Consider the following 24,817-nt stretch of genomic DNA (forward strand, 5'->3'; position numbering starts at 1 on the left):
CTGCTGCCTAATATTGTAGATCTCACTCCTTCACAGGTACCATTAAAAACAGGTAATCAAGTGGTTTTAATGTTGTGGCTGATTGATGTCCTTTTAGGAACACTGTTCAAGCACTGTTCATACATAATACCACTGTTCCAGAAGACCATGGACAAATGAAGATAGAAATATAAATGATTTGCCATGTGATCTTATAAATAATAAAACCTAAACTCTGTAGAAGCTCAATGTTCTCAGTAGTGAAATAAGTTTCCAGTAAATGACACAGACAGCTGAAATTTACCACCAAGAAACTTTAGCAGATGCTTCTTTAGTGATGTTCTGCCAGGCTTGTAATGCAAGCCTTTACTGTTCCTGCTCATTTTAGGAGTTTTCTTTTGCCTGTAGAAAGTAAACTGCAACCTCAGCAGACTTCAAGTTGAGCAATTGGCTGACCAGCTAGCCAGTGTACTTTTAAGTACCCCTAAATTAACGCTGACGTTTTTATTCCTTCATTGTTATTTCATTTGGAAACCAGTGGTGTTGAATACAAATAAACCAAAAATATTAAGTCTAAGTATTTTAAGTACCTACACTTTTTTTTTTAAAGCAATGAACGAGATATTTAGACACAAAGCAGCTTCTTAATGCGTGAAATGATGTCTTTGCAAATTGCAGTCCAGAGACCTGCATTTCACACTTTCATCAAATGTGAGCACACAAGTATAGTCCAATAGTCACAAAAAGGAATAGTAAATTGATATTTATGTATATGCAAATTAACTTTTATAACTCAAGCTGGTCTTATTTGTAAAGTACCGTGACACGTCAACTCTATACTCCACCAGAGGGCACTGTAAAACATCACATGGATCCCATGAATTGGTGGAAAGCCATTGAGAACAAATACCCGCGGCTACCACAAGCTAACGAGCCCTCTCTCGTAGATCTGGGCAATATATAACAAAATATTTTAACGTATCATAAAATCTTTTATCATGGTACGCAATATGCTTTTATGAGTGTATTGTGGATATGGTCAGTGCTTAAAGTGCACTGAGTAACTGCATGTTTCATTACAGAGAGTGTAATCAGTCTTATTTCACTCAATGAATGCAGCATATTCTGAGTAAATATCGTAGTACTCAGTATTGGGGAGAGTTTGGGCAAAAAATAAAAATTACGCTGTTGGTACATTTTGTCCACATGACAGAATATTGTGATAAATATTGTATATCATAAAAAAATGTCTTAATATTGCAATATGAATTATTTTCCATTCTGCCAAGCTCTGTTCTGAACCGACTTCATTCGTGACTCATGACCTGGTGCACATTGGCATGATTTGATACTTCTTAATAAAAACAAAGATCTAGCGTTTATTCAATATTCAATGATATTGGATTAAATCAGTGCAAAATCGAATATTAAATTTGAGAGTAATGCCCATCCTTAGGCGCGTATGAATTGTTGGGATCATCCCACCTCAGGAAGAATCAGCATTGCCCCGTGGATGCACGCTACAAGCAGTTGGCATTTTGGAATGGTCATGGCCTCTGCAGGCCTTTACAAACTACGAGATTATCCTAATCCTGTCCTTTGTGTCACAGTTACACAAAAATACCTCAACCGCCGTGAGTTTTTTTTTTTTTTTTTTTTTTTTTTCTTTTACTCCACTGCAGTAAATACAAATCATGCTTTCCCCATCATAGGCAAATATACACATGCATTTCTGGACAAGCTGAGAGAATCAGAAGCAGCACATGGGCTGTAGAGGTGGTACAGTAATACTACAGGGTTTTACACTAATATGACTCAATGGGTTACGCAGCGTTACACAGCAGCAGTTCTGGAGAGAGGTTCTCCTCCTGCAGCTCCACCACCAAACCTCCATAGTGCAGTAGCAGCAGCAGCAGCGCTCCGGCCCGGAGTGGGAATGACTGAGACGCCATTATTCCTATTAGAGTTTGTGGAGCTTCGACATGATTCTAAAGCTTCTGTTATAAGGTCAGATTTCTCCATAGTGGTGAACACCAAGCCCCCACCCCCTTCTGCACGGTGTGCCGTGTGTGGTGGTCATATCATATACAGCGGTCTTTGTAACGGTCTGTGCAGATTAAAGGCCTGGGATTGCTGCAGCATGTCTTTAGCGTTGCCCTGGCTCTGCTCTCTCCATTCAGACTGTGACGCAGTCGCTCCCCAATCACTCTTTCACATCATGTGCAGCAGCTGCTGCATGCTGGCTGCGGAGCAGGGGAGCTGGAGAGGGCAGGGGGTCAGGTGTTGGAGCCACACTCGTAGACCGCCGGGTTCAGAGATATCACATGCGGACCCGGCTTCACTCTCTCTGCCATTTTAGTGTTGGAAAGGCTGCCAGCTCGGAGACGCAGAATGTTGCGTAAAACAAAGCTGCCAACCATGATTAACCATGCCAAACACACACACACACACACACACACACACACACACACACACAGGTTTGTTTTTATACAGTGTTAGCATGTAAGGCCTTATATATTTCTCCACATGTATTTCTCTTTCCTGGTAAAACCTTGTATCTGTCCACATAATGTGAATCTGGCAGTTGTTGTTTATGTTGTGTCACAGCCTCATGACGAGTGGACCAATAGAAATGCCCCAAATGTTTTCATGTATTGATAGTAAGTATGAGCACCTTGGATGGGGCAAAACAAGCACTTTAACAGGAACCGGTTAGTGCTGCTGACCTCTCAGTGGCCTCTGCATTTGGTGTGCTGTATTAGCGGCACTATATGTCCAAATGTATGTGGACACCCCTTCTAATGAATGCATTTAACTACTTTAATAGCTTGTCTAGTCCCTGTAGAGAAGCACTGCCAATGGAATAGGACTCTCTGGAGCAGATAAATAAACATGAGCCTATTGGCACCATGCTGCCTAATGTCAGGCTGGGGGGGGGGGGGGGGGGGGGGTATAACGCCCCCCAGCATTGAACTGTGGAGCAGTGGAAGAACGGTGTTCTCTGAAATGATGGATGGTGGAGTTCCATCCAGTACTTTTGGGATGAGTTGGAGTGGTGATCATTATCCAACATCCTGACCTCACAAGCGTTTTTGTCACGGAATGCAATCAAATCCTCACAGCAATGTTTCAGTTACAGAGACAGTTACTTCAACAAAAGCAGGTTCAGCTCTTTTTAACACCCTTGATTTTAGAAGAAGCAATGAATGTCCCAATATAGTTTAGCCATTATTATTATTATTATTATTATTATTAAGTCAATCCATTTCATTCTGAACATCTATGAAGGTAGACGCTCACACACACACACACACACACACACACACACACACACACACACGTGCAAACACACTCTTCAGACCGTGCACAATGGTTTGGACTCAGGTGTGCTTGATATCTTTTTAGTATGCCATGTATTTCTCACTCTGTCTGGGTGCAGGTAGAGGACCAGGGAACAGGGCTGTTAATAAATAAACCCATTACCACATGAAAGCCAACATCTGGCTGGGGTGGAGGCAGCGGTGGTGTGATTGCAGCCAGCCAGCCTGTGTGTGTGTGTGTGTGTGTGTGTGTGTGTGTGTGTGTGTGTGTGTGTGTTTGTGCACACGTGTGGGTGAGTGAGAGAGTCCTCAGCGCTCAGCCTGCAAACGTGTCCTGCTCTCTTTCAGTGATCAGAGCTTCACTGCTGTTAGACCGCTTGTACCAGCCAGAGAACCACTGAACACGCTCTCTCTCTCGCTCTCTCTCTCGCTCGCTCTCGCTCTTGTGTAAAATCACATTCTGTAAAATGCAACACAGCATCTCTCTCTCCCTGCCCTCCATTTGTCTTTCTCAGTCTCTCTTGTTACATATTTTATTTTCCCTCTATGTCTCTCTCTTGCGCTCTCGCTCTCTACACTACGCTTTTACACACACTCACACACACACACACACACACACACACACACTCTCTCACTCTGCACACCGAGCAGTCTCTCCACCCCCTCCTCTCCCCCCTCTCTGAGGCAGATGTTATCTGGATGATGAGGTGAGAGGTTGATGGGGTGACGGGGTTGTGTGATGGAGGCGGTCTGGTCTGAATGAGGGATGGAGAAGTGTTTAGAGGTGAAATACAGACACCTTTAGTCTCCTTTAGTCCATATCTCTCTTTGCATCATGTCTACTTTGGAATACCTTGTATCTCCATATCTACTGTAATGGTGGTGTTTTAGATGCACAAGATTTCTGTATAAAGAGTAATGATTTGTTTGTACTGCGCTGTTCTGAGTACATGCTGCTTATAGGAAGGAGTAGCTGTGTGTTTTTCTGTGTGTGTGAGAGGGAGAGAGAGTGTGTGTGTGTTTAGAGAGCATAAGGACAGAGTGAGGGATGCGTTGCTTTTCTCTGAGTGCACGCTGTGGATCTTGGCAGTGCATTAATCTAGATTACTAGATTACTTCGTTCGCTTATAGGTTCTCTTCATCAGGACAGGAGACACACTAACACAGTCACTATATATATATATACACACACACATACTTATTGGATCCATGACTAATGCCAGGCATGGGCTAGAGGGGTATAAAGCCCCCTAGCATTGAGCTGTGGAGCAGTGGAAGACCTGTGCTCTCTGGAATAATGGATGGAGCTCCGTCCAGTACTTTTGGAATGAGTTGGAGATGAGGTGGGGTGGTGATCACTCAACATTCTGATCTCACAAGCTCTCGTCATTGAATGCAATCAAATCTTCACAGCAATGCTCCTCCAAAATCTAGTAGAAAGCCTTTTTCCTTGGACAGTAGAGACAGTTACTCCAACAAAAGCAGAATAACACCCTTTAATACCCTTGGTGTCCCAATACGTTTGTCCATATGGGTAATGACTGGCATTAGGCAGCATGGTGCCAATAGTGTAATGTTGAGTCCTATTCTATTGGTAGTACTTCTCTACAGAAACTAGACAAGCTGTGTGTGTGTGCATTTGCACATCTGTGTCAGCAAAGGGAACAATTTAAAAAGTAGCTGAATGCATGTTAGAAGGGGTGTCCACAAACTTTTGGTAATCGTGTAATCAGATTTTGACAGTGCAAAAAATGCCAGTTTCACATGAAGGTTTTTGCAGGACAGTGACTGTGTCATGCCCTAGGTGTCCAAATGTATCTGGACACTCTTTCTAATTAGTGAGGCCAGCTTCTTTAAGGTGTGCTGATTTGTATATGCTCCATAGAGAGACGCAACGGTGCAGCCGTGAAAACATGAGCCTAGGGTCACCAAGCCTAGTGCCTAAGCATTAGCTGGAGGGGTCCAGAGCCTCCAGCATTGGGGTCTGAAGCAGCTGTGTGTTTTGTAGTGGTGGAACTTCATCCAGTATCTTTAGAACATCTTCCAAGTAGAGTAGTGCTCTTTCCTCCATTCAAGCCCATTCAATCACACTACATCATCTCAGAAAATCCATCATTGCTGTCATTTTGTGTGAATGGCCGAATTGATCTAGACACCCTTTCTAATCAGTGAGTTCAGCTCCTTGGAGGAGCTGAGCAGATGTTCACACACACACAGATTGTTTACCCTCCATGGAAAAGCATTGCCAATGGAATGGGACACACTGTACTGCTAGCAGAAGCTTCTAAGAAGATCCATCATCGCTGAGGATGTGCGTGAACTGCATCTGAATGGATGTGTGTCGTGTTGAGTGGAATCCAGAAGAACTGCAGCACTCCAGTGCCCTCATAATGCAGCGATAGGATCACCCCTGTCTGCCGTAACCCTGAGACAAGCCGGCGTCCGTTCAGCCTCGTCATGCTTCATCATGTTCGCGTAAGCGTGATGGTCACGTCTACGCCGGGTCACGTCTATGCCTTATGACGGATGGATGGACGTCCGCTGACACTTGCCTGGCCATCGCTTAGTAAAGGTACGAGTGTTTAAGAGCTTCACGCTGCAGCAGTAATGAGGAGGAATCACCCGTGGAAACACCTGGCTGCCGATCAGACCAAGAGAATTCGACCCCTCAACATCACACAACCTGCCTATCGCAGCATCCGCTCTCGCTCTCTCCTCTGCTGAGCGAGAAGCTACTCAGGAAGAGCGCAGAGGGGTAGAAGGTAAAGGGGATGACTCAAGCATAGCGTGTCACTCACCTCCAGATGCAGGTCACTGATGGAGCTGAGACAGAGCCTGCTGCTCTGGCCACTGCATGTCCTTTCTCTCTCGCTCTTGCGTGCGTTCTCAGTGCAGCAGGGCTCCGACGGGTGGAAGACGGCGGAGGGGAGAGGGCAGATCAAGGGATGAGCGAGGAGGACGAGGACCTGCCATGCTGGAAGTTGCTCCTCAGACGTAAACAGACCGTTAGTCACTTCCTCTCGGCCGTTACACATCCACAGACAGAGGGAGGTAGAGACTCCAAATACCGTCCGAGTCCGAGCTGGCGTGCTGCTACGCTGCCATTTCTGCGTGACCCGTACCCTCTCGCATGCACACACATACATACACTTGCTTACACATGTGCGCACACACACTCTCGCACACACTCACACACACTCACTTGCTCACACTCTCAAGCGGACGGCACAACGCCAAACTCGCAGCGATGGCATTTGCTCCCGTGCAGGAGATTCATTCTGTGACTGCAGCTCCGCTCTCTCTGCGAGAGGCTGAGTGAGTGAGTGAGTGTGTGTGAGTGAGCGAGCGAGCGAGGAAGAGAGAGAGAGAGAGAGAGAGCGAGCGCGAGAGGGAGAGAGGGGGGGAGGAGGGATGTGTGTAAGAGAGTAGGTGGGAGGGGGCTTTGCCGGGAAAGTCCATCTCTCTGTGGTTTGTCTGGAGAAGTTACTTCACATAGCTGTCATATCTCACAGTCCTAAAAGAACAACTTAACACAGCCAATAGGATTAGGATATTTAAATGTGCAACGTTTCTGTTGGTCCATTTGTTGTCAAGTGTTTTCAAATAGGGGAGACCTCTGTTTTTATGAGGAACACCATGCTAATACTGTGTAGGGCATCCCTTTGCCCCGGCATGGGTTCCACAGGACGCTGGAACCATTGCTCTGAGGTTCTGGTCCATGTAGCCGTAGCATAATTGCGTAATGTGCAATTCCTGCACCGAATCGCTAAAGATGTTTCTTGGATTCAGATCTGGCAAAGAACTGGGAAGGACTGGCGCTGCTGGACACGGAACTCACCGTCATGTTCATGAAACCAGTTTGAGGGACTTCACTCTATGACCTGGTTCTTCATCATGCTGAAAGTAGCCATTAGAACATGGTAATCTATGGCCATGAAGGGATTCACATGGCCAGCAACAATCCTCAAATAGTCCATGGCATTTAAGAGATGATAGATTAGTATTAGAAAATATGCCAAAAGATCATTCCCCACAGCATTACACCATCACCACCTCCACCAGCCTGGACCTCAGCAGAATTCCCGATTCGCCAGATCAGGCTACATTTCTCCAGTCTTCAAACGTCCAGTTTTGGGGAGCCTGTGCAGAGCCGCTGCAGCCTCAGCTTTCTGGTCTTGGCTGATAGCAGGAGCCTGACCGGGTGGTCTCCTGCTGTTGTGCAATTTCGAGATGCTTTTCTGCTCACCACACTTGTACAGAGTGGTTATCTGGGTTGCAATAGACTTTGTGAGCTTCTGCCAGTCCGGTCATTCTATGCTGTCTGCAGAACTTCCACTCACTGGATGTTTGTTTGTTTATTTATTTATTTATTTATTTATTTTATTACTCCAGTCTGAGCAACTGAAACTCCCAAGAGATCAGCAGTTCTAGACATACTCAAAACCAGCCCATCTAGCAGCATTCTGATGGCTGATGTGAATGTTACCTGAAGCCGCTGACCTGTATCTCCATAATTCTATGCATTGCACTGCTGCCGCTCAATTGGTCAGTCAAATAATTGCAGGAATGAGTCGGTGCACAGTTTGGTGAGTGTATATTTAGCACTCCTCATCTCCACCTGGACAGAAATAAGAACATTTTCTTGACTGCTATGTTTTCTAGATCTGCTTTCTTCTATTACTTACAGATCGTCAGGCATTTAGCAGCCCGGATCATCAGCAACCCAGATCATCATGCGTTTAGCAGCTAAAAAAAAATACCACGTACACTGACACCTTCAGCTGCTTAAAAATGATTCCATCAGAGCATAAACGGAAATAATTAGAAGCAAGTGTGTCGAGACCCTGAATGATAACTCTGCTGTCGTGATGGTGATGCTAGTGAGGTAGAAGGAGGTTCTGCTGTCTGCCTCCTGCCAGCAAGCTGCTGCTTTTCAGCAGCGGCAAATTAGATTCCATCCTGTTTTAGCACAGACCTTGTGACCGAGCTGTTAGCTCTCGGTTTAGTGTCTTTAAAATACCTGTTGTTCATTTGCAGTACTTGTAGTTTGGTGTGCATGCTCATAGCCACAGGGTTGCTGAGGCCTAGGAGGGCGAGTTCCCCATAGGGTTTAATTAACAGGATTTTGCCTCAGAACTTTGAAGTTCTGGAAGAGTTGTTTGACGCTCATTAGCCTCCTTTTACAAAATCAGCAGAGCTTCCTGATGTGTTAGCATGGAAGCTCAGAACTTTTTTTTGTAGAAAGTGTGCTTGATGTGTTGATGTCCTTCCGTGCAGTGCTCTGCAAAAGTCTTAAGCAACCTTAAAATCAATGGGCCTCATTCACCAGTCGTTCCTCTGAAGAAATTTCTTCTTGAATTCAACCTACGCTGTTTTCACCAAGGATTTATTATTTCACCAAAGATTATTATTTAGGATTTGTTCGTTTGCAAGGACAATGCAGAGACCCATCATTACAACAGCAGATCTGTGAACAATCCTGTGCTTTAAAAACACATTGTGAATCTGACACTCAAATTTCAGGTGGTTTTGCGAATGAGGCCCATTGTTTGACACTGCATTTATCTCAGCCACTTGACTAAATTCAATTACAGTATATTTTAAAGTTGGTAAAATGTGTTTTTTGAAGAATTTCTTTATGCACTCCAGCTATTGTACGCTTTCGTTCAGATTTATCACACAAAAGATTGAAAATGCAGCCTCGAAAAGGTGTTTTAAATGATGCCACAGAACAGGGGTGAGCATTTTCGGTCTAGGAGGAACAGATTCCTGCACAGTTTGGTGGTTTTCCTGCTCAAGCCCACCTGATTGCACTCACCTCTGAATTGCCAGGCTTAGTAGGTCTGCTAGAGCAGGACAATCAGTAAACTGTGCTGGACTCTGGCGCCCCCGTTGCCCACCCCTGCCATAGAAGAACCTCAGTTTTCCATAAAGAACCATGTTTGTAAAGGTAACCTTTACATCAATTGCTGGTTCTTCACCCTCACACATCTAAACATAAATCTTTATGGAACCAAAGGTGGATCTTCTCCATGGCTTTGTCCAAAGAATCACTGTTAACTTGTTGGATGGGAACTGGAAATAATTTCCTTGAGAGGATACATTTATACCCAGTATCTTATTGGGTTCTTTGTTTGGGTGTATTCTAATATTAATGTTGGGTATGTTTGTAATAAACATCTACTTTGCAGATTAATAGCTGGTGCACATCTTTGCCTCAGATGCCTCTAAGCCTCTTCCACAGCTCTGCACATCGGAACAGAAGAATTTAATTAACCTTGCTATGCTTTCAACTGACTTTTATGCAGTATTGACTCTGGTTTGCTCACGACCCTGACCTGGCCAACAGCCATAATGCTCTTGGGTTCTGGTTTAAGCTACATATTTTAAAGGGTAATCTCAGTCTGTTTGTCAATACTCCTTCCCTCCCTTTTCTGTTTGTTTCCCTCTCTTTTTTGCCTATACAGAGTAGTTTAAACACTAATATTAAGCTTTTTTAATATTAAAATTTTGATTTGACAATATAATTAGTTTTTATCCATTTCTCACTCATTTCCCATTGAACCTGCATAGAAAGTGACGCCCCAATCAGAGTCTCTTAAAACTCAGCTGATACTGATCTGATCCAGTCTTTGTGTTTGTATAACTAATGAAGCCCCACAGTTTAGCTTGAGTTTAGACGAGCTGCTGATTAGTCTGTTCAGTAAAATCCCTTTATTTTCTGTATCAGTTTCTATAATCAGACTTTCTGGACTGATTGATTTAGTTTAGTTTAGTCAAAACTTTTCTTAAAATTACCGTTGTATAGTGTTTTAATATCTTATTATTCAGTCTCGACTCGCTGACTTTAATACACAGCAAATGGACCACTACTGGTGCTGCTTCATGGTGTGGTGAATTTGTTGTTTTTTTTTTAATTTATTTATTTATTTTTTTATGCATGTTAGCATTAGCCTCCTCCTCACTGTGGTGTTCAGTGCTGTTTTAAAACCAAAGATGAGGTGAGTGTTTCCATGATGGTTTCCTTTCTAATTAGCCATAATTCAGAGTAAAGACTGGGTGGGAGTGTTTTCCTCCCTGCACAGTTTTGATCATGTGTGCAAAACAGTCAATAAAAGACAAACATCTGGAGGGAAAGCAGGACAACAAAACCCCAAAACAACAGATATTGTGTTGTTCGGCACATCTGTTCAGCTATAAAATAGTTTCAAATAGCCTATAAATGGTTCTGTTACCTTCTGAGAACACTACTGACCACTACAGATAGTGAATGACGTCTGTTTTGGTGTGTAGAGGAAGACTGTTGGAGGCCTGTTGGAACACAGTGGTAAAAACAAAGGATCGGAACTGGATCCAGTAGTACTTGAAGTAGTAATAAATGTGGGTGGGGGGTCGAACTTTTTCCTCATAGTTAACATTTCTATAAATTTCATTTTTTTATAAATAATGATTAAAGACATTTTTTCAGTTGTAAGAGTTTAGTTAGATCACCTCCATCTCTCAGTATTGATCATGTATTGTCCGCACGGACTTTTGTATTTAGTAGTATCTCGGCTTTCAGGCATCTTTTGGATCCTAGCCTCTACAAGCAGATTAAATAATAAAAGATAAATAGCAAAGCATTTTTGTGAGTCCCTGGATAAGAGCAACTGTAAACGCCTTGTTAATGTAAATCACATGAAGGTCAGATATCCAGATGTTAAATATGTTAAAGACAACAGTTTCCAATGGGTGTCCTAACTTTTTCACATGATTATTTGTTTATTGTGTAATTTGAATAGAACGAGATGTGTATTTATTGCTTTATTATTGATTTATTTTACGTATAAAGGCAGAGTTTACAGTACGGGAGTTTTTCGAGGTTTCAACAAGTGCTAAAGTGGGGTTCTGTTGACAGCACTGTGTCCTTTTCCTCACATGAGCCGATTTGGTTCTGTGTGTGAGATTAAGGCTTGTCATTTTTTCGTGACAGTTTTCATTGCCAAGTGATGTTACCCAAGACAGCACACACATTCACTCACACACTCGCACACCCCTGCTGTGTTGGCATGTTGTGTGTGTGGTCTGTCAGTCCCCATCCACGGTGTCATCATGGCCGCTCCTCAATGCTGTCACCAATCTCCCAGAGCTGTCACTAGACCCAGCTCGAGATGAGCTAAAGCCAATATTATATTTGCGTTGTTTGCTGTGTGTGTGTGTGTGTGTGTGTGTGTGTGTGTGTGTGTGTGTGTGTGTGTGAGAGAGAGAGAACGCTGTCCTGTTGAATGCTAATTTTCCCTGTCTAAAACTGCTAATTGAGTGTTTTAATGTGGTCGTGTTTTCTGATTAATTGTTTATCTGTTTTATCAGACTTTAGACGACCAGGGCTTTTATAAGCACTGCGCTGCTAAATCTGTTTATATACTAAACATGACGGGCGTTCCCGCCCTAGACAGAACCCTCCCTCCACCCTCGGCTGCAGCTCAGAGACACCTATATGCTTTGTTTCGTTTATTAAGCTTTTCATATGCTCTTAAAAATGAAGGTGGTGCGAAGGGTTCCTTGAGTGATGGCGTAGAAAAAACACCTTATAGTTTCGTAAATAACTGTTTTGGTGAAACAGGTGTGAGAGAAGAGTCTGATACAGGTTTAAAGAAGTGAATGTAAAGGTTCTTTATGTGCATCTGGCTTTACTCAAAAAGCACTTTGTAGCACCTTTGTTGTTAGGAGTGTAGCATTACCTGTATTCATCACAATCTCACATTGTGACTCACTACTTACATGATGCACCAAATTTCCGAATCCAAGTTCACGTTTGACATATATCACAGAACATGAGGAGTTTTCTGTTGTTATAGCAGTTCTACCTTTTACAAATAGATGCCCAATGGTTTATTGATGTAAGAAACAATTGCTAACAGTGAAGGGGAGCTGAATATTACATTACATATTTCATATTATTTATTAAGCTGTTTGAATCTTGTAAAAGATGAGTCTTCACTTGTTCTCTCAGTTCTCTTCTTCCCAGCTTTCCAAACACCTCTGAAGAACCATCACATTACGTGTAAATTAATTAATGTTATGATTACATCATACTGTTACCGGGCCATGTGCCAACAGTGATAGATTCTAGAGAGGATGCTCTCTACAGTCTCTAGAGCTCTATAGAACATGAGGATGAGAGGGAGGAGATGGTGCTCTCTACAGTCCCTCTGTAGAACATGAGGATGAGAGGGAGGAGAGGATGCTCTCTGCGGTCCCTCTGTAGAACATGAGGATGAGAGGGAGGAGATGGTGCTCTCTACAGTCCCTCTGTAGAACATGAGGATGAGAGGGAGGAGATGATGCTCTCTACAGTCCCTCTGTAGAACATGAGGATGAGAGGGAGGAGATGATGCTCTCTACAGTCCCTCTGTAGAACATGAGGATGAGAGGGAGGAGAGGATGCTCTCTGCGGTCCCTCTGTAGAACATGAGGATGAGAGGGAGGAGAGGATGCTCTCTGCGGTCCCTCTGTAGAACATGGTGAGGATGAGAGGGAGGAGATGGTGCTCTCTACAGTCCCTCTGTAGAACATGAGGATGAGAGGGAGGAGATGGTGCTCTCTACAGTCCCTCTGTAGAACATGAGGATGAGAGGGAGGAGAGGATGCTCTCTGCGGTCCCTCTGTAGAACATGAGGATGAGAGGGAGGAGATGATGCTCTCTACAGTCCCTCTGTAGAACATGAGGATGAGAGGGAGGAGATGGTGCTCTCTACAGTCCCTCTGTAGAACATGAGGATGAGAGGGAGGAGATGGTGCTCTCTACAGTCCCTCTGTAGAACATGAGGATGAGAGGGAGGAGATGGTGCTCTCTACAGTCCCTCTGTAGAACATGAGGATGAGAGGGAGGAGATGGTGCTCTCTACGGTCCCTCTGTAGAACATGAGGATGAGAGGGAGGAGATGGTGCTCTCTGCGGTCCCTCTGTAGAACATGAGGATGAGAGGGAGGAGATGGTGCTCTCTGCGGTCCCTCTGTAGAACATGGCAAGGATCAGAGGGAGGAGATGATGCTCTCTGCGGTCCCTCTGTAGAACATGGCAAGGATCAGAGGGAGGAGAGGATGGTCTCTAATAATTGCCTGGTCAGCAATGGAGTAAGGGGTGTGTTCTCCAGCTTCTCTTTAGGAAGCTGTTTTGGCTTGTCTAGGAAAGTGATTTCCTTATGTACATTAATGTACCCACTAGTGGTAATGTAATTTCACCCCCAGTTAACATTGTGTGTGTATATTTTTGCGTTCCAGCAAAGTCCAGCACAGAGTCACTCTGTCCTCTCACCCCTCAGGCTGAAAATGCTGAGTCAGAATGCAAATCGACATCAGCTCTGTCCTTGACATACACAAACCCTCACATACAGAGAGGGGCTAAAATTGAACACTTGGACTGGAGCCCTTGGATGCATCGCCCCCCTTTTAATCTGGCCTTGTGAAAGAGCCTCATCGTAGCCGGTCTTTCCACTATATAAAGCTCTGCATCAAACAGCCTTCAATCTACAGCGTGTCGGCTGTGCCAGAAATGAAATAATAAAACCATAAATAAATAAATAAATAAAAAATACTCAATAGTTCTGGATGTGCTCTCTCTCTCTCTCTCTCTCTCTTGAACTCATTCCCCCCCTGCTGTTTTTCCTCTGCACCTGAGTGTGGGGGTTTCCACCTGCCTCATACAAGCTCAGAGGTTTCCAAGCCGGGTTTTAGCGGTTTAAAGTGTATACCTTCTCCTGGGCCCCTGACACACCATGCCAACATCTAAGAACTGGCATCGACCAAGGCCAGCAGCCCTCTGCCAGCTTACAGTCACCTCACGTCTTCAGTGAAGGTTTGCCCTCAAGTTCATGACAAAGACTACAGCGGAGTGCTGACACACACGTACTTCTTACCCCTGAAAGACCCCTTAAAGACCCCTCAAAGTCTAGGCTGACCAGTTCAGCAGATAGCTAAGGGTTGATGGGCTTGAACCTGTTGCCACCATGCTGCCTAATGCCAGGCGTGGGCTAGAGGGGTGTAAAGCCCTCCAGCATTGAGCTGTAGAGCAGTGGAATGAGGGATGGTGGTGCTCCATCCAGTAGTTTTAGGATGAGGTGGGGTGGTGAGCATCTAACTTCCACAATCTAGTAGAAACTCTTCCTTGTACGGTACATTTACGGCATTCAGGAGGCACTTTTATCCAGAGCGACTTACAAAAGTGCATTATGGTCCATTAAGGGAGTAAATTCTAGGCAGAACAAAATAGGTTAGAGTCCAAACTACCCTTAAACTCAGACACTGCCAGACACCAAAGCCAGTGCTGCTACCTAGAGATACACACACTCTGTTTAATAAATGTCTTGGTGTTCATTTAAGTGCAGTATAATAAGATGAGTCTCTTCAGTCTGCGTTTGTGTGGGTGATGTGGGGCAACAGATAACAACACTACCTGCCAATGAGCCACCGCACCATGTGGGGGACTGGGGTTCGATTGCTGGTCTGGGTGACTATGCTGCGCTACACCAATAAGAGTCCTTAGGCAAGGAGTCCTTAGACTCCTAACACTACATTGGCCCTCCTCTGTAATAAGAGTAACCTAGTAAGTCGCTCCGTATCAGAGCGTCAGCTAAATACTGTAAAAATGTAAGACCCTGAGGGACCCTGTCTTGATGCGTGTCTACCATGCAACCTGAAGGATGGTGGGTCAATGCGGGCTGTACTTGAAGCTCAAAGGGCTCGAGGTACAGGCCAAATAGTTGAGTATCCTTTGCCAGGATATTGGGCTTTTTATGATTTTGAATATCCTCAAAATGTTTAGTTATTATTACAATGCAAAGAACTTGCAGTATTCTGCAGAACCTGTCTGTGAGATTGAGAACATCTTCTGTATGGAGCATACAGGGCTTTACTAGCTCCAGTAGAGATTTTAAAATGTGCATTATTTCCGGAAGCTGAAAGTGTTTATAGGTAGTTTGAGTGTTTGAAGGATCCATGCACCTCCTGAGAACAAGGGCTGGTGCCAGAAGTTGTTGGGCAGTGTTATTTACATCACTCTGCAGTGCATTCATTAAATGTCAGGTGTTCTTGGATGAAGTCAGACGTCTTTTGTCTCTGCCGGATGTTTTTATTGGATGCCTTCTTACACACAGTGCTGTTGTCACACTCAGCAGAGCTTTAAAACAGTGCTCTCTGTCTCCTCACTCCCACGCTCGGCTTCTCTTCTTTTTTCCCCCTCTCTAACAGATGTTTGTGTTTCTAGCTGATGTGTATTAGTTAGTGTACCCCTGTTGGTTTGCCATCCAGGTTGAGCTGACAGTGATTGCATAATTGTGTAGCTCTAAATTCCCCAAACCAATTAAGGTTGTTTTTGTTTTGGTGGCGTTGGGTGTTTCTGTGAATATGGAAGGATTGGGCTGGAAGAAAGAACAACAGGCCAAACTTGCAGCTCCCCCACCCCAACAGCCTTCTGGGAACACCCATGTGGATTAAATTTGTATGTGGTATAGTTTTAAGTGTAGATTACATTTCATTTGTAGATCTTTCCTTTTATTAATAAGAACTATTGTAAGAATAGTTAAAGCTGCCAAGGATGCAGTTGACCATATATGGGCATTTACACATGCTCGTCCATCCAACCTACCGCTGTTCATGCCTGCCTGTTTATACTAATATTATAAACATTGTTTCATTCTGTACTGATATACAAATAAGGCACAAAACAGATCAACCAGTCAAAACACAGGTCCTTTACATACAGTAAATGTGTGTTTTAAAAAATCATAATTAATAATTAGCCATAGCAGCTGGTTCTAATGGCACCAGTCAATGGGTGGGATATACTAGGTGGGTGTGGGATGTATGCAGTGTTTAGTACCTACCAAGATGCCCCAAGGAAGGTCCCACTTCACAACTCTCAGGACTTAAGGGGTCTGCTGGTGCCAGAAACCACAGGGCCACCATCGCCGATCTTCTGGAGTCCGTGCCTCGACGGGTCAGAGCTGTTTCGGCTCATACGGGACCTACACATCCGGATAGAGATGCTAGGGCTGGGATGTTGCGCAGGTTTTGGCTTGGGGAATTTCGAGGGTTTCCAGCCCTTTTTTGGGAAATTCAAGAACAAGGACTTTGTTTTAATCCAACACCTCCTTAAGAACACAGTTGCTATGGAAACGTGCCTGGGTGTACAATGCTGATGAAGTGAAAAAATGAGACCCGAAGAAGATGCATATATATATATATATATATATATATATATATATATATATATATAAAAGAAAAAGAAAAGTAAAAAAATATATAATAATAATAATTAAATATATTTAATTATTATTATTATAATTTTTTTACTTTTCTTTTTCACACCTGACCCAACTAATAAAACTCTTGAGGGAGTTTCTGAATCCCACAGCAATTAGATTCAATTAGATTAAGCTCTGTAGGACAGTATCTCTCCAAAGACTCTCTCTCCAGACCTCTGTACTCTTTGCACTGCTGGTCCAGTGATCAGCGTTCCTATTTTCTGCTTCTTCTATTATGAACTTAGTGGATAAAATGTCTATCTGCGAGTTCTGAACAGCTGAAGATGGGGATTGAAATATTAAATGAGTTGAATTAATATAGAAGTACTTTGCTGCTGCATTGGAGGCAGAGGTGAATTAGTTAGAGGAAGAAAAAAGGCCCATTTAAAAGGGCCTGGCTTTCATGCTCTGATAGAGCTGTAATAGTGATGAGTTCCCGGTCTGGTAGGAGGTCTGAGAGGGACAATGCGAAGGAGGGTGTCCACATGCATAGATGGTGGACACTCTTAAATCTTGTGTGTGGCAAAAGCTCTTGATCTGTATTAATGGTATGCTTGTAATGATCAAAGCTTTTCCCAAGCCTGATCATTGACACCGATTTCCTTCAGCCGAGCACAGCGTTAAATACGGCCTTTTTTATATTATATTATAGTGATTCATATGCTGGTTTCACATGTTTTGACACCATTGATCTTACTGTGAAAGGTTTTAATGGCGTGTAACAATCATTATCTTATGGATCAAAGCTCTTGGAAGTCTCTTCTTTGCAGTTTCACAGTTAATTGTACGGTAAACCACTTTGTTTAAAACTGATAATACCATATAATGCAGTATTAATTCTGACTGAACCGTCATTGCTGCCGACACTATGCCGACTAAGCTTTGAATTGTATTCATCAATTAATTCATTCATTGTTAATGCCTCACCTGGCTTTTCTCCCAGCGTTCTGCTGGCTGCCCTTCAGACAGGCGATGTGTGTTTTGTAGCTGTGATGCTGAATGCTCAATGAGAGCAAGGGTTATTAGGGTTGCGGTGTTCTGAATGTTATTAGCCAAGGTGAGTGGTGTAGGATGTTCAGCATGTTCAGTGTATTGCAGTCAATGCAGTCGTCACCTTCATCCACAACTTCATCCATTCACACTAAATAAGCACCACTGTGAGATATACCTCCTTTATCCCACTTTCTATAGCTGATTCAGTGCCTTGTGCACAGAAACTCCAGCACCTTGGCCTTCCTTATCCTTCTCCCTGATTTACTCTCCTTTTCTGTTTTTCCCTAATAGCCGTGGTGAGGGTGTAATTGGCTCGGTTGTTGGGAGTTTAGGAGCTGAGGAGGAGCGCTAGCAGCCCAGCAGAGCTCATTTGCTCCCGTCTGTTAGATAAAGATCTGGATAATTATAGTCACTTTGGACTGCGAGTCTTGGCTAGGTAGCTAATGATGATATTAGCAATGTGCATTCTCTGGAAAGGAAACACTCTCTTACAGAAAACACTGGCCAACGAATATTAAAATTATAGTTCAGTTTTTATTGGTCTGTATGTGTCTAGGACCCTTAAGTTCAGGAAGCCGTGAACTTTAGGAAGTAGTGAGTGACCGTGGGGACATGGGTTGTTTCAACCAAGGTCTGATACCATTAGACCCCTGCATCTTACGCTTGGGGTTACACAGGGGCCCAGCCCCTTTCATCCCCACTGTATCCAGAAAGCTGAGCCTTTGGAAATAGTAAACTTTAGTTATTCTGGCCTGGACATTTCCCCAAACCCCAGATTTCCAGGGTTCTAGTGGGCGTAGTTACAGGATGTGAGTAAATTCACTTCAACTTTAGAATGGGGTTATTGTGAAATGTGCATTGGGCTCTGATCTCCCCATGATGTCCTTTACCAGAATTAACGTCCACCACGACAGCGCGCCGTCCTGCCTGCGGAGTATGAGGACCGCTCACTGCCTCACAGCGTTGCCCCTCATTACAGACCCTGATCAAACACCAGCGCTGATAGGAGGCTCAGTAAATATCAATATTAGCTGTTTGGACAGCATTCGCAGCTTTGCAGGACACCAGCCGTCCGCTGTGTTTGCCTGTGTCACCACGGATTTGCACCGCAGAACTAAATGAACTACAGAGGTTCCCCGCCTCCAGCCGAGACGTCGGGCATGTTCTGCTCAGATGTGGAGTGCTTCAGCTCTGTCAGCTTTGTCAGCTTTTGGAAATGGATTCAGAGTGCTGGATATTTTACAATCCCAGATGGCTCACCTTGGCTTCATGTGTCACCCTGACATGCGTCCTCTCACACTTTCAGCAAACGAGAGCGTATATCAGATTGTGTTGACGAAATGTGTCTCGCGGAGAGCCGTGTGACGGAAGGACGTCCTTTTTAGTAGGTTCCTGCTGAGAGTGTGAAAGAGAGAGCGAGCGAGCGAGAGAGGCAGAAAGGCAGAAATATGCTCATGCTTGTGTTTTGCTTCTGCTGAGCTATGTAGGCCAGTCCTAATTACCGCTGCAGGATAGACTCTCAAATGAAACAAAGGCAGGAAAACACAGAAACAACCGTGGAAAAAATGCAACCGCCACGTCAGTTACAATGCGGAGGGGTTGCTGATCTAACTGCTGGCTCCCGAAAAACCTCCGTGCCTCTCTGGAATGTTCGGTCACCCTTCGTCTGTAGCGTTATTACCGGAGATGTCGCCAGTTTTGCAGAGATGAGGAGCCAGAAGAGCGCAGTGGGGGTGTTATATAAACAGGGCTGTCTCACATCGGCTTTGTTGGCTTTGAAATAAGTCAAATTGTCCATTAATTTAATGAAATATTAAGGAAAGGGTAGTTTAACAGTTTAATCAGTCACTTAGACAAATTACAATACCGGTCAAAAGTTTCCGAACACCGCCGTTTTATCTTTCTGATTTCTGATTTTCTTGTGTTTGCCTCTTAGCAATACCTGGGTCTAAATTCAAAAGTTTCAAAAGAAGTAAATGTGAAGAAATGTTACGCCAAGAAACTTTAGATGGTCTAGCTGACCTTGGTTAGGAGCAAGGATCATATCAAGCGAAATTCAGAGAGTATTTATACTCATCTATTGCTTTTAGCAGAATCATCTTTGCAGCCGAGCAGTAGCCTACCTACTGAGAGCCGAAATCTATGTGCCACCTTCACAGCATCCACCACAGCACCATACAGTCGTGGGAGAGCAGTGCAGGGCCATTTTCAGACCAGTTATGGATTCTGCATTTCCGAATGTAGAAAGCATTCTTTAATAAGCTCTGTGACTATTAGACCATCCATAGGGCCGGTCGTTTCTTCAGTCACCGGCAACCTGTGCCAACGGATGAGAGAATCATGTGAGACTTGTGGGTTGATATGTCAGCATTTATTGGCTTTAGCGTTATTGCCCACCTTTCCCACCTTGTCCTGGCGAATACAAAAATAATTTGCACATATTTTAATGGCTTTCTTCCTTCACTTCTTCACACCTGTCCTCCTGTTCTCTTCACAGCTGAAACTAAGGCTTTCTCCAGTGTTAAGCTGAGCTACAAGGTTGTCCCGTGTGCTACCTAACACACAAGCAGCTGTTAACTCTCAGGAACTTGTCTTCTGATGATGATGTGTTGGATTTGAGTGTTTAGACCTCTTCAGTGTCCTCCAGTCTACAGGAGTCTTCTGATGGGCTAGGAGACCTGTCCTCACCACACTCTGGCTTTATCTGGAGTTCCTCTAAAGGAAATAGCTCCACTGTTCAGAGGTAGAAGATCTACCTGTGTTTCTGTGTTCAGGGTCTTACTGTAGTCATTATGAGAGCAGTCTGAAGGTGCAGTGTTGGGTAAATACTGCGGTAGAGGGTGCAGTAACAGTCTGCTCACCACTCAAAGCTTTGTTTACTGTCATCGCCAACAGCCATACGTTTTATTTACCGGTTTCTCCTTTTACCGCTAGTCGTCACTGGACTCACTGGTACTGTTCCAGATTATTCACTGGACTTGAATCGGGGGTGTTCTAAAACTTTTGACCAGTTATGTCCTTACATACATTTCAATTTGGATCTTTCCTTTATTCTGAATGTGATTAGTTTTGAATTAACTATTAAATTGGAAATAAAGGACAGTTATACACTCAAGGGAGGTCCCCGTGTGTTGCAGGGTAGACCCACGGCGATAGCAGGCATTGATTATTTCCCACCCCTCATAATCTCTCAGCCGTTATGATGCAGACTCGCTCCTCTATTTCTGTTTTTCGCGCTGCTTCACGCACGGATCGGTCTCGTGTTAATTGTCTGTAATATCAACACCTTCCTACTTTAATATCTGAGCGAGAACAGTTTTCATTATTGTCCCTTTGGGTGCTCCCTGCTGCATTAATTAGACCCAGTCGAAGTTGCCGCACAAAGCAGAGGTGTCAGCCTCCTCCTTTTCTCTCGCTCTACCCCTTAATCCTTCGCCCACTATCTCTCTCCCACTCTTTCTTTCAATCTTGCCTTCTTTGTCTCTAACTTTCTCATTACTGTTATGAAACTTGAGTTTCCTGACTGGAGGAATCAGCCTTCATTGGATCACAGGACAACTTTCATATCTAATTTCCTGAAGCAATTAGCAGTGCCACAGACCACTAGCTTCCCACCAGCATTAAACAGACTGTGTAGGAGAGTTTATGGCTGACGAGCTAGGTGGTCCCTAGTCTAATGAGCCTGATGTGTTTTATGTGCCATATGTAGAAGTAAGGTGTGTGGTTTTTTTTTTGTTTGTTTTTTTTTGTTTTTTTTTTATTGTAGAAAAGGAAAATAATATACTTAATAACCACTTTTGATTCAATTGGGAACCATTTCTTGGGACGAAGAACCTTTAAATTAGTACAGAACCTTTATATTGACTTCTTAAAATCTTTAAAATCTTCTTTGCATATATAGTTATTTAATAAAAATGGCTCTCCTATGGAATTCATCAAATAATTCTTTGTAGCACCTGTATCTTTAATAGCACATGGCTAAAGTGAGTACATATGAGCTGAGGGAGGCCTAACCATCTCACCACCTCACCTGGCAGTCCTCGAAGAACCCAAGAACTGACTCTGTATGACTCTGAAGTACGGAGAGGAAGAGTAGGGGTTCATTCCAATTGCATACTAATTATTAATACTAACGTATTTTTAAGTATTCAGTATAGATAAGTGTCAAAATTGACTATACTCAAATACTCCAAGATACATACTCAGAACCGGCTGGTTTTTAAGCGTGGTTATAATGGACTCAGTCATCCCATAGTGCAATGCGAAAAAGAAAGGGAGGAGCTACTGACGTCTGGAGAGCTTGCGGTGAAGTATGTTGGCATAGCAACGCTTCATCACTTGCCAAACCTGCACTATTAACATTAGTGTATAGTCTATACCTTATAGTGTTGGTGTGTAGTACGCAGTTGGGACGCAGCCTATGTGAGTAAACAGTTGGCAGCAGTTGGGTTCAAAAGGTCTCGGTTTGCTCAGAGAGTGATGCTACGCCTTCCCCCTGCGCCAACCCTCAGTCTGAATCCACTTCTGGCCCTCTTCTGAAGATACCTGTTCCTCCACATAGAGATCTCCAGAAGAAAGAGGCCTCCCCCAGTGGCTGGAGTGTGTGAAGTGTGGAAGTGAATCTTTGAGCGCTCCCAACCAATTTCATTTCGCCAATTCAGAAACGAAGCAATGATTGCTTGTCACATTTTTCACCCTCCACTTAGTGTCTGGCACCCTGAAATTGCATGTGCAGATCACTGTGAATGCTAAGTGGTTATATAACCTGATCCACGGCAAATTGAACGTGCTCCTGTGTTTATTTCTCTCACTATCTCTCAGAGACGTTCAGTGACACAGCTCTGGCTGTAAACTGGCCATCCATTGTTATACTGCAGGGTTTTTGCTGTCCAGTCACAACTTAAGAAATCTCTGGGTTTGATTGTGTGCAGAAACGTCTCAAGAACCTTCTGCTTTTGCTCAGTTAGCAGTTCTTTGGTTAAAGCAGCAATTTCACCAGAAGATGCCAAACCAAGTTCTCCCTTTTTTAATAATGTGCTCGTCCCTTTCTTGTGTCTGCAGGGCAGTTTCGTGGCGAGCATGACGGCGACGCTCCGGCAAATGGACGATTATCACTACGCTCACCTGATCAGCACCTTTGGCAAGATGAGGACCGACGTGGTGGTGAGGATGGATCTTCTATATCTGAGTAGAGAAGAGAGTTGAGGAGGTTGAGACTTGACTCCTTAACTTTAGAACACTGTAATATGCACCTGTCTAGTCTGGAGGGAAAGAAAAGCACTGGTGGGACAGTAGAGCCTGACCCAGATGGGTAATTTCCTGGAAACTTTGCTTGATGTTCGTCTCCTGATGTACCAGAGCTTCTCCTTCTCCCTGTTTGTTAGTTTGTTAGCTCACTGGTGTGCAAGGTAGCCAAATAAATCCACAATCTATAATTTCATAAGTGAAAATTTCTGATATTCAAGTTTTATTTCCGTTATTTTTTTTTTAGTCATCAAAAAAGGCCACCACACATTGGCCATCCAACACCACCACTCCCCTACAACACACCCACCCATAGCTATCCTCAAGTTGTTTCGGTCTCAGCTTCATATTTGCACAGCATACCTCTGCTTCACAATTAATATTCTGTTTACATCATGCATAATTAATAGACAAGTATAATTCATCAGTCACACAAAAGCCTTATCTCCATTTTTGTGGTTTTCACTTTTTGACCTAATGAGAACTGACTGTTTTTCATTATATCACAGTTTTAATGCTGATGGACCAACAGAAATTCTACAAAATGACTTGGACTCATTGTTTTTTTATATTAACTTTCACTGAAGTTTGTTTTTGTTGCTTTATTTTTTACCATTCTGCTATAAGCCATTTTAGTGATGTACTACATGTCCAAATATTTGTGGACACCCATTTAAATGACTGCATTCAGCTATTGCACCCATTGCTGGCGCAGACGTGCAGATACGTGCGCGCACACAGCTTGTCTAGGCCCTGCTTAGAAGTATTGCCAATAGAATAGGACTCTCTGGAGCAGATAAACATGAACCCGTTTGCACCATGCTGCCTAATGCCAGGTGTAAAGCCCCCTCCCCAGCATTGAGCTGTGGAGCAGTGGAAGAACTGTGGCATCTCTGGAATGATGGATGGTGCTCCATCCAGTACGTCTGGGATAAGTTATAGATGAAGTGAGGTAGTGATCATCCAATATCCCGACCTCACTAACGCTCTTGTCGCTCTTGTCTGAAAGCCTGGACAGTACGATCGACTCTCTTAGTTCCCTTGATTTCAGAAGAAACAGTGAACGAGCAGGTGTCCCAATACTTTTGTCCATGTAGTTTACTAGGTTTTTGAGTGACACTGATGCATTCATGAAGAGAGTTGCACCTAATGTTGTATAGCTCCCCTCCACTCCCCCAAGGGTGGTCTGTACAGGCTGTAGTGTGTATATACATTAGCATGTTCAGTGTGTTTCTGCACACACAGCGCAAAAACACATTGTCCTTTGCTGACAGCGTACTGTGTATTTTCCGGCCGACTGTGCACACCGAACTTTGACATCTGCACGCCTATGGTTCGGTAGGAATACACATACCCTTACACCCCTATCCGACACCACCCCAGCAGCTGTGTACTCACGGCAGTCTTCTTCCTGTCTAATTTACGGCCTGTGTCCAGAGATAGTTGGAAGCGAGAGAGGTGTTTATCGGTGTGTGAGTTACCCTGCACTGGTGAGCCTATTACAGCGGTGCATGCAGGCCTTCTGCTGTGCTTTGGATTGTGTGGATTTGGCTGCAGTCTCCTACTCAGTCTGACTGTGGCACAGATGCAGGCTCTGTCTGCAGTGCTTGACCACAACTGTTTGTTTGTTTATTTATTTATGTACAGACTGGATATTTTATTTATTTATAATAAGTGAATACATTTAAATGGAGTAATAAGGTTATAAGTAATACAGTAAATAGTGAAGCAGTTAGATATGTAGTTATATATATATATATGGTGAGGAAGATGTAAGGTTATTAGGACGTTGGCTGCGTGCAGCTCTCCCAGAATTACCGTACTGGGAATAAATCTTTATCTTCAATAAGTTACATTTTCATCTGAAAGAGCACAATTGGCAGTGCTCTCTCCAGTGTGGGTAGATGGCACTCTTACCCTTTATCACTCTTAAGCGATGTTGGTCGGCACAGGCGTCTGTAAGTTGGCGGACCCAGAGCGGGGGCTTTCCTCCGAATGT

The 24,817-nt window shown here is 43.8% G+C and overlaps 2 protein-coding genes across 2 annotated transcripts in view; one reads left to right on the top strand and one right to left on the bottom strand.

Moving 5' to 3' along the window:
- The window catches only part of LOC140544470 (inhibitory synaptic factor 2A), a 56,572-nt gene extending 49,981 nt beyond the window's left edge, over positions 1-6,591 (bottom strand). Inside the window, exon 1 of the mRNA XM_072668000.1 lies at positions 6,098-6,591. The gene's annotated coding sequence lies outside the window, so the exon portion shown is untranslated. The remainder of the gene's footprint in view (positions 1-6,097) is intronic.
- The window catches only part of dock1 (dedicator of cytokinesis 1), a 357,310-nt gene that overhangs the window by 207,725 nt on the left and 124,768 nt on the right, over positions 1-24,817 (top strand). The window contains exon 28 of the mRNA XM_072667919.1: positions 22,636-22,737. Within this exon, the coding sequence (XP_072524020.1) occupies positions 22,636-22,737 (102 nt within the window). The remainder of the gene's footprint in view (positions 1-22,635; positions 22,738-24,817) is intronic.

The sequence above is a fragment of the Salminus brasiliensis genome, chromosome 22 (assembly GCF_030463535.1).
Source record: "Salminus brasiliensis chromosome 22, fSalBra1.hap2, whole genome shotgun sequence".
NCBI lineage: Eukaryota > Metazoa > Chordata > Actinopteri > Characiformes > Bryconidae > Salminus > Salminus brasiliensis.